An 11,167-nucleotide genomic window follows, 5' to 3' on the forward strand; every position below is an offset into this window, starting at 1 on the left:
ACAGTCGAACATCAGTTGTACAGCCGGGAAAACATGACCGACACTTCTCAGAAATAACTCAAACAGACACAGGCACGCATACACACAAACACATGCATGCACGCACACACACACATGCATCATACATCATACATCATACACATGCACATACAGTATACGATGGCCTGAAAACATTAGTGTCATTCCCAGGAGAGCATACATAACTAAAAGACACAGCTGACATACAGTACACACTTACCTGTGCACACATCCATTGCCCCTTCACCACTCATCCTCTTTCCTCTCCAGGTATCCTAAAGAACCGCATTGGCTGTCCTCCCGCGCTCCTGTCCTCCACCATGGGCCGAGTTCCCAGCGAGCTCAACTGGTACAGAACGTCCACCCTGGGCCACCGCGGCGTCCCGGCAGCCTCCTATGGTCGCATGTACTCCGGTACGGCGGGAGTCGGGAGCGGCGCCGGTACCGGCTCGCTCTCTCAGCCCGCCTCGAGGTATTCCTCCCGCGAGCACCTGGACTCGCTGGCTCGGAGACAGCTGTCCAGGGACCCCCTGGGCCGGCAGACGGTCGGAGGGTCCAGAGACCGCCTGGACTCCCGCGGCTCCAGGGACAACCTGGATCTCCTGCCCAGGAGAAGGGATCTGAGTCTGGGCCAGGGGCAGGGGGGAGTAGGAGGGCTGGGCTCGCTGGGCATGGACCACCAGCGGGTGTCTACGTCCAGGGAGAACCTGAGCAGCTCCAGGGACAGGCTGGACTATCAGCACCCCAGCAGCGTGCACGCGTCGCGGGAGGACCTGAGCGGGAACGGGGGGCTGGCGATGATGGAGGGCGGCGGGGGGTACCTCGGGGGCTCGAGGTCTCAGCTGAACTCTCTGACCCGGCGGCAGGCCTCGTCCAGGGAGCACCTGGACGGGGCGCTGATGAGCAGCCGCTCGCGGGAGCAGCTGGAGGCCAACGGCGGCGGGGTCTCCTCGGCCCACCAACAGCAGCAGCCTTGCCGGGAGTGGCTGCGCACCCTGCCCCCCCGGCAGCCCTCACACCCCGACCAGCCTCCCCCGTCCTCCCCGCCTGCCCCCATCTCCGAGGAGCCCCAGCAGGACCTGCCCCCGGCGGCGCCCGGACGAGTCAGGGCGCGGCTGGACTCTGCCCCTCCATGTAGGTACCCCCCTGGTCAGACCGCCGCCACCGCCGCGGCAGGCTCCAATGGCAACGCGCTGAGTCGGCAGCCGTCCAGCGAGCACCTGGACATTTTGTCATCCATCTTGGCGTCATTCAGCTCCAATGTCTTGACTCCTCCCTCCAACCCTAATGGCTCCGCCCATGGCCCTTCCCCCTCCCCACCCCGCTCCAACACCTCCCACAGCATCTCTGAGGTCTCGCCTGACTCCGAGTAAGTCCCACGCTCCTTTGTACTCTCCTCTCTTCTCTCCTTGCCTTATCCCCTTCACTTTATTTGTCTCTCTCTCAAACATCCATTTGTTGTTCTATTGCTCCACTGTTATGGGGCGGCAGTGGCTCAGGGGTAGAGTGACCAGACGATGGGAACCGCAAGGTTTCCATTTCGAACCCGGGTTAGTGTGGAAGTGTCCTTGTGCAAGACTCTGAACCCCTAATTGTTCCCGATGTGCAGGTTGGTGCCTTGCATGGTTTCCGCCGGCATCGGTGTGTGAATGTGTGTGTGAATGTAATGCACAATCTCTGTAAAGCGCCTTGGATAAAGGCGCTATATTACCACTGTTAGCTCTCCTCTCTTGTTTATCACTCCTTCACTACTAGTTCTACTTTACTTCGTGCTCTTCTGTTACTTGTTATTCCTCTCTTGTCTCCTCTGTTATCCCTTCCGTGTTCCTCCTCCCCACAGCTACATTGATTTATCCTCCTCTCTGTGTTATTTTAATCTCTTCATCATTCACCTTATTAACCTCTCTTCTGAACATGCTGTCCTTTCTTCTTGCCTGTGTCTGTTTCGAATGGATATCTTGCATGTTCATACAGTGTATAACAACACGATAATAAGTCATATGAATGTAGAATCTGTAGGCTAGATTCACCATAATTGGTTGAATAGAGGAAAGAAGCGCTGCCGTGGTCCTTGCAGTTGTGAACTGAAAACAGGTGCTCGTTGGCGAGGGTTCAAACATGAAAAAATAAAAAGGTCCAAGGCACTCTGCTCCAGTCAAGTGAAAAAAGCCTTTATTCTAACGGCATGGCAAAGATCATTAAAATACAGACCAACGCGTTTCGGCTATACAAGCCTTCGTCAGGGTCCCATAGTTATGACAGTGCAACATGAAGTCATTATATAGCGACCACAGTTAAAGCATCATGATTGAAAACACCTGGAGAACAATCAGTGTCAAGATAATCAATGTCAGAACAATAGTGTCAGAACAATTAATGTCAGCACATTCAATATCTACCTCATAACATAATTATGTCCACATAGTTTAAAAATACATGAATAACAATACGAATAGGAGATTTTTAGAAATAAAATAAAAAGACAGAATCCCAGAGGTTGGAACACCAAAAAAGTGAAAAGTGTGTGAGGAGGAAGAAACATTTTAGAGAAAAGAAGAACAATCTATTCCATCATTGAGACCTGGGAAGTTTGTGGCTTTAAGGGTTACAATCCAGAAAGTTTCTCTCTGAAGCAATCTGACACCGCCTCTCACAGTTTTAGGGATGAACATAAGTGGTGTTTTGAAGTGTTCTGGTTTCCGTCAGTAGTAGTCCGTTTAGTAGCCTGTTTTTGAATAGTATCGACCACTCACCAGTCACCATTGAGAGGGCTTCGGTGACATAAGGTTAGTAATACTACCCAATACAACCCAGACTCGGACATCACTATTGTCTCTTGTCTGACGAACTTTTAACTTTAACTGACGAAACCTGTGAAACAATCATGTGCACGTTGCCGTTGTCTCTCAACTCCATTCTTGCATCTCAAGTTTCTAAAATAATTGTAAACGCAGGGTAGAAGAAATCATCGTGACCGGCCCGGATATCTGCTGGCTACAACAGAAACCTATACACAAATTGTCACTTGCCTCCAGAGGCTAAATCTCTCTCTCTGTTCTCTTTTGCATTCCTCCAGAGCCAACAGAAGTGAAGGACAGTCTTGATGACTGCCTCCGTATCCCATAATACACTGTGACTGCACCAGGGGTTGGCTCTATAGGCACAAGTTCAAAGGTCACAGAACCCTCTTGATATTCACCAAGGCGGCCTGGGGGACACACCGGAGGACTGCTGGACTGAAACATGGGATAAAGACGGAGACACATAAAGTCAAACCGGTTGTATATGGATCTTGACAGACTGTTGCCAAGGCAACCACAAAACCTACCTACAAACTGTTAGACAGAACAAAGGTAACTCCTCAGATAAGAAAACACAAATATCCACCTGGTTTAGGGGTGGGGGAAGTCAAAAAGATTTAAAAATACTGTAAATAACATCTTTTTATACATTTTGTATCTTTTTCATCTGAGATGAAGGGACAAAAAAATATTTTGTGATGTTTTTTGGACGATTGAGTCTGTGCAAGCTTGTGAGCGGGGTCTGTATGAGTGGAGTCTTGTTTGTTGCTAAGGGAGAGATTTTCCCTTCCACAAAGGAAAAAAAAAGAAAAAGACAAAAAAAAGGTCTCCCCCAGTTTCCCTTAAAGCGTTTTTTTTCCCTCCCACCCATCAACTTTGTGTATAGAACTTAGAAACATGGGTCAGTCCCGGCATTGGTGATTGGATGAAATTACAGAAATCTTGAGATGTGATCAGAAGGGGAAATATCCAGGGGGTGGGAAGTGATTGTAAATACAGGAAGGGAGGGTGGAAGAGATTCTACGAAAAGAGATTTGAAAAGATCAAAATGATTGTGAGAGAGATAGCCAATGTTAAGCTAGCACACCATGGTAAGGGTTTGCCATAGAAGAGCTGAAGGCTCAATTATGAAAATCCCTTGAGCTTGAGTGAGTGTCAACATGTAACAGCAGGAGATTGTGCAGTGTCTGTGAATTGGAGTCCCGCTGTATGTTGAATGCCGCCGTTGTCATCTATCTGTGTATCTTTGTGCCCAACTCTGAAAGTCTGAAACCCAAACATATCGACTTAGTCATATCACAGGTCTGTGTTGTTATTAGATCTCTAATAGATTTGCTACAAGAGTATCAAGTTTACAGTTGTGGCCTTTTAAATCACTCAAGGTATTTTGTATTTTTTGGTGCTTTCATGCTTCAAATTGCCACTAAAAAACACCAGAGAGATGAGTTTAACATCTCCAGCACTTTGCCGGGCCTTGTTTATGAAATTAAGTCATGAGTTAATCATCTTCAGTACCATCATCATCACCATCATTATCAACATATGCTTTAGACCAGTGGTTCCCAAAGTGGGGTCCGGGGACCCCCAGGGGTCCTTGAGGGAGTTCCAGGGGGTCCCCAGGTAAATGATAGTTTGGAACCAAATGGACCCTTATGGGTCTGTAACTCTGAGAGTGTACAAATGGTATCAAACGTTTGGTTCCAAATGGACCCATTTGTACAGTTAAAATAACATTGCTTTTACGATATTAATTGGCGTCCCAGAGAAAAAAAAGCCATTAAATGGGTGTCAGTAAGACTCGGTAGACTAATATGCACGTCAAACTGGGGGTCCTTGAAATTAAACGGTTTGAGAATCACTGCTAGAGCCGTAAAAATCTTATGGAGGTCCCTGGCATGTCTTTTCAAATGGTGGTCTGTGGGGCTAATTAGTGTCAATTTGGGCGTCCTTGACATGAAAAAGTTTGGGAAACACTGCTTTAGACGTCTCAAAAATGATTGTTTTAGGCTTCTATGGTACACTACACTCAAAAAACATTTTCATAAATTAGGCCCCAGGTGTGAAAATTAGGCCACAATGATGCCAACAGTACTAGCTATTTTACCTCTTTTTTTTTTACCGCATCTGTAGGTTTTGACTGAAAAAAAGCCCCAGAGTGCATACAGTAGAGGCCTAACTTCTTTGTCATTCGACTGTGTCGCATGACAAATACCACATTACATCAAGCCTGTTCAGTGTCATACTCTTTCTTCTCTATGCCAATATTTGTGCTTTATGGGAAAACAATGGTGGTTCAAATTAATGTCAAACTATACTTTTGGTAGATATTGCAGTACTATGGCACAGCATAATAATAATCAGTCTTATAACTCAAATCTGCAAAATTACTGTAACTGTACATTTATACAGTAACAATATAGTCTGATTTGGCTTCTCTGCATTTATCCCCCCGTGGAACGCATCAAATGTGCACTGCAAGCAGTTAACCACATACATGCTAGTGTCCCTATTCTCGGCATGTCATAGGAGAACATATTATATATACCGTTAAAATAGGAGAATATTCGGTGAGAATAGGCGAACATCCCATCCTGTGCCTTGTGCATGTAAACCTTCTGTACGTTCACAGTTCCTCCAGAGAGCTAGAGAGGTGAATGGTGTCACTTGGTATAAGAGCCTCTAAGTGGTTTTAAAGGTTTTATGACATTCATTTTCATTTCTTTTTCTTTTTTCTTTTAGGTTTTATGACCTCAATTACACCCAAAAAACCTGAACTTTGAACATTCAGTGGATTTTCTGTGGTCTGAAGTTGTCTTTGGGGTTTTTTGGGCCTTTTGAGCTACAATGAAAACAGGCAACACAGTGAAACAGTGACATCTGCTGGCAAATCCCATTGACATATATGGGATTTGCAGTAAGTGATGTCACTTACTGCCGGCAAATCAGAGCACCTGTTTGAGCCAGAAAACCCCAGATCACAGAAAATCTACTGATTGTTAAAAGTTCATGTTTTTTGGGTGCAATTGAGATTAGAAAACCTAAAAAAACAAGAACAATTCCAAAACCTTTTTTTTAATGTCACAATCCCTTTAAGATGCCAGTCAGTGAATGACCAGCTGCTCCCCTTTAGTACTGTACAGCATGCAGGGACAATACACCAGCCCTCTGAAGCAAAGGAGGGTCACTTCTGTTGCCTTTGGCAGGAATGTGGGATTTGCAAACGAGAACAAATACATTATGGTGGACATTTTACGTAAAGAGAATGAGAGCACCAACAGATTATTCCATTAAACGATATACAGAAGTAGATAAACGTTTAAATAAAGGTTTGTCTAAAACATGGAACATTGTCCATAAACTATAACTTAACGGGCAAGAAGGGAAGAAAGGGGAGAGGAGTAAAGGCAGAAATGGACGAAATACTAAACATTTTTCATACACCTAGCGTATGCTAATCTCCTTTGACCACTGTTCTGCCATTTTCATGTCCGGCTGTGACCAGTGAATCTATTTATTAATTATTGCCTCAAAGACAAGAAAAAGCCACCATTCCTTGAAGCTGTATTATTACCCCTAAAAACACAAAAAAAACTCGGTAACAATTTTACTTTACAATGGCCTCATTAAATTAGATTAAAATATATATTAACCATTAAGAATGTACGGCTGTGATAGTACAGAATGCAATGTGATACAATGATGATACAACACAAAAAGAAATACATTGGTAACCCAGGGGGACTGCATTGGCAGGAGCCCTTCAAGATGGTATTGCTGATATTGCAGAATTATTTATTTTAAATATGCAAGATGTTGAACACGAGATCCAGGAAGCCCACTTTGTGGATATTGAGTATTTACATTACTTACCAGAATTAAAACGCAGATCTATTAAATGAAATGCATTTTAAAGTTAAGTGTTGTAACTAACTACCGTAATACATGGATTCCTTTCTTTCAACTGCTCCAGTTAAGTTTTGTTACTGGTCTGGTTCATTCAATTTATTGCAGTACCTTTAACTTGTACAGACATGAGATTTTATTTATTTATTTATTTGAGGTTTTATTTATTGATTTTTGACATTCATTTTAAGAGAGTGGGTTATTTAAGTGGGTGTGTGAATTATTTCTTGAAATGTTACTTTTTTTCTGTTTCCTGTTACCTCCCACTGTGACAATAACAAAACAATAGTAAAGTATAAAAATCGTCACATTGACATGCATTTTAAATTCCAAGGCAGATTCTAAATATATTATGTTCAAAGAGAACAGCAAATTCTGTTTGAACATTGTTGTAAATGCAGATGAAGCTTAATTTATGCTTTGTTTCAACAAGTGTGGTGAAAAAATTGGCTTTGAACCCTGACCAGGTGTAATTGGGACCAACGTGAACCCAAATCAAACCTTTTCTTACCCTGTCCACTTGTGTAGATGTTAGACCAAAAGTTGAACCCTTGGATCTAGTCTTATGGCTTTTAAATGACTTTTAGTGGGGGGAAAAGAATACTTAAAATAAAAAACAAAATTAAATGAAAATAAATGGAATCAGATTCCATGTTGCAACAATGACTAGATCTATTAAAAAAATGATATATTTTTACTGGCTTTATAGATCACAAAGGAACCTGACATTTCTCATCCAATATCTGATCTGTACCATAAACGCTTTTCACAATACGAGCACAAAATATACTGTGTAGATTTTAGCCCTTTTTTATTTGCACAAATCTCACAAAATGTTTAAAATAAATATGATTTATGACCATGACTTCTGTGACCCAGTGGAATTACAGAGAGAACTGTAGTGTAATACCTGATTTCTACTTTTATCACTTTTTTCAGTATGTGACACCCACACACAACAAAATATAACTCAGGCTGAAGTCACAGTGAGCTGGAGTACACGGCATCGATTGATTCAGGCCAGGCTCTACACTAGTGGACAGAGAGAAAAGGACTGAATTTGGGACAAAGGTTGTGAGAGAAAAAAGGAATGGACAAAAGAAGGGACAGGTACAGAATTGAGGCAGAGAGCAAGAATATACTATAGGGAGAAGAGACGTGTCTTTGTTAGATTATGTGTTCATTTATGGGTTGTGTTCCGTCCCACTGTCGGCACAGGAACGCCGGCACGGAAACGGCTGTTCCTCTGTTACTGCGGAAACAAGCAAAACATTTAATAAAAAAAGATGACTTGTTCCTACAAAGCTGTGTGTGTGTCAATTGTGTATATGAATATGTGAGTGTGTGAGAGACAGACACTGCAGTGGTGATGTATTATTCATCCAGTTTACACTAGCCAGTTACAGGGATGTCAAATCCTGATAATTAATAAACTAGTTAGTCACCTTTGATTGATTGGTTAATTCATGTTTATAATAATCATAATGTTTATCAGAATGTTAGGCTTTTATTTCAGCTCCCTTAAATTATAAATTCACAGTGAGTGAGTGAGTGAGTGAGTGAGTGCATGAGTGAACCGTCCGACCGATCAACTTTGAACTCCCAAGGGAGTGATGTGCCAAGTGTGAAGGCAGTCGGATTCCAAAACTATCTACGTAATACCGTATAAGTCCACAAATCTCTACATCTGTCAGTGCATACTCTATGGTTTTTTTTTTCTTTAGTTTCTCTTTTACATCTATAAATGCACCACGTCTCTGTCTGTCTGTGTACGGCCGTAATCCACGTAACTCGAGAACCGTTCGCCCCACCGACTGCATTCAACACACGCGTTCCACATCACCACAGGGAGTGCTGTGACCGGTGTCGAGTTGGTCGGACCCACGGTTGTCCAGAACCGCCACAAAAGGCCTCTGCCCGGGCTCTCTGGACAGAGTCCATATGGAGCTGGCCTGACATCACAACACTCCATATTTGGGCATGCCTGACACAGAACTCCATGTATAGGTATAAACTTTATACCTATATATATATATTTCTGTATGTGTCTCTCTGTGTCCCTTTATACTATAAAGGGACACAGAGAGACAGATACAGAAATCTCCATATATGGGCATAAAAGGGACACAGACAGATGGGTGGAACGGGTACAATGGGACACAGAACTCCATATATAGGAATAAAGGGACACAGAGAGACAGATACAGAAATCTCCATATATTGACACGGGTACAACGGGTATGGCATAGCCGGGTGGGGCATGGATCTCCAACGTCCATCATTACAAGAATTCCATACTGTATATGGGCATAAAAGGGACACTTAGGCCTAATAACTGGGTGGGGCATGCATTCCAACTTGCATCGTTGCAAGTAGGCCAGTGCCCAACGGGCACCACTCTAGTGGCATACTGTATTATTATATCACTTCATATCACACAGGTGTGATTTTTTTTTATCATTTTTTGTTCCGTTTGTAAATAAATGTATGTCCAGCTTTTAATTCAGTTGCCATTCTCAGTTGTTACAACCTTTTTCACATTTCAGTGGGTGGAGTGTAAGAAGAACGTGCCATCATCAGGACACATGCACAAACTGCAACTACATCAATACCTACCAAGCAATGAACATGCACATGCATTCGTACCAGCACGACCACAATACTTCTGCAAGAAAAATAAAACATAAAAAATAATATTTAAAAAAACACGTACTCAGCATCATCAACCATATCATACTAAAACAGTGACCAATCAAACTGTCTGAATTTAACCAGTTTTAACAATAGAGCATGGGTTTTAAAGGAATAGTTCAGTTTTTTTTTAACTTAAACTGTATGAAATACTTGCCATTAATATAGTGGTTGCAACTGTATTATTATTGATTGCCTGAGTCCCGTGGGAGTTCTGCTCTGGTTTTGGTGAATATTAAGTAGTTCCGTTCATTTTGTGGGGGCACTGGGGCCACGCAGTAAAAGTAAATTAATTCACAAAATGAACGTCATTTGTATTGTTGACCTACCGTATTTCTAAAATATTAGCGCAACTTTCGTTCAACTTTGACCCCTCTGTCACATGGAACAATTTTTTGGGCATAATGATATGGACACAAAAATCACACCTGTGTGAAGTGAGAGGCGCTAATATATTAGAGTCTAACTCATGTTGATTAGGTGATGGTGATGTAAAACAAATGGTGCCAACACAAACATTAAGTTACGCCATTAACAATAAAGAGACAATATGACTTAATTAGGTATATTAATATTATGACGGATATTGTCATTGTGTAAAATGAACGAAAGTTGCACTAATATTTTAGAAATAGGTCAACAATAAAGTTTTGTGGATTAATTTACTTTTAATGCGTGGGCCCCTGAATGACCAGGTCCGGAACTACTTAATACACCAAAACCTGCAGAGCAGAACTCCCACCATGGGATTCTGGCAATCAATTAATACAGTTACTTGCAACCACTATATTAATGGCAAGTATTTCATACAGTTTAAGTAAAAAATAATAATCTGAACTATCCCTTTAACTGCAATTAGATTATAAAGAAGGAGCGACAGAGAATAGAAGGTTGATTATAAAACCAAGTGTACAGTGTCATCTTGTGGTTCAAAAAGGCATGGCATGGCCATATAGACCAACCAATCCCCCCCCCACACTGCACACACACATTACTACAGTATAATAAAATACACGGGGTTTTACCATAGAGTTAGGCTTTTACACTCCATAATTATGATACATTTGTGTGGAGTTATATTATTGTCACGTGTAATCCTTACAATACAACCTAAAGAAAGCTATCTATGAATAAAACAGCGGCGGTTGTATTCAACAGCGCCTGACAGCCAGCTGCAACGTCAGCTAAATGCTGCACATTCTGGACAACTAATGGACGTAATCGTTTAGAACCAATCGGCGGACAGTTTACTTGGGACAATGTGCAGCATAGCCTCTTGTGATTGGTTACAGTTTTCACCGGAAGAAACAGGAAACACACATGGGACGCTGTATCATGCCCCCCCATCATTGCATGGCTTTGAGAGATATTTACCAACATTTCATGCATTTCAAGTAATTTATGATAACAGACTTGTTCATAATAACGGCAGTGTTGTGTTGGATGTGGTGTAAAACAATACTGCCGGTTCCTCATCATTAAGAGTGTGTTGTGACTTGTGAGTGAGTATGAGACAATAAATTATAAATCATGTGTGTTTTATAGCTATACGTGTGTGTCTGTCTGTCCGTCCTTTCGTATGTTTGGTTGTCTGTCTGTCTGACCTCTTTGCTGTTCTATTAAAAAAAACACATTACATTACAACCATTTGTTAAGAATTGTTTTATGCTGTGAAGCAGAATCTGGTTTGAAAGATTTAATAGATAACTTTCTTTGTGACCACCGCGCTCTGACTTATGGTGCGTTACCCGTTC

General features: G+C 42.3%; 1 protein-coding gene across 1 annotated transcript in view; it reads left to right on the forward strand.

The window, feature by feature from the left end:
* celsr3 (cadherin, EGF LAG seven-pass G-type receptor 3) overlaps positions 1-3,491 on the forward strand; it is a gene marked incomplete at its 5' end in the record, with an annotated part of 152,753 nt that extends 149,262 nt beyond the window's left edge. The window contains 2 exons of the mRNA XM_083769735.1: positions 289-1,387; positions 3,095-3,491. Of these exons, the coding sequence (XP_083625861.1) occupies positions 289-1,387; positions 3,095-3,122 (1,127 nt within the window). The 3' untranslated portion in view covers positions 3,123-3,491. The remainder of the gene's footprint in view (positions 1-288; positions 1,388-3,094) is intronic.
* Positions 3,492-11,167: the final 7,676 nt, after the last annotated feature.

The sequence above is a fragment of the Protomyctophum parallelum genome, assembly GCF_964188405.1.
Source record: "Protomyctophum parallelum genome assembly, chromosome: 7".
Lineage (NCBI taxonomy): Eukaryota > Metazoa > Chordata > Actinopteri > Myctophiformes > Myctophidae > Protomyctophum > Protomyctophum parallelum.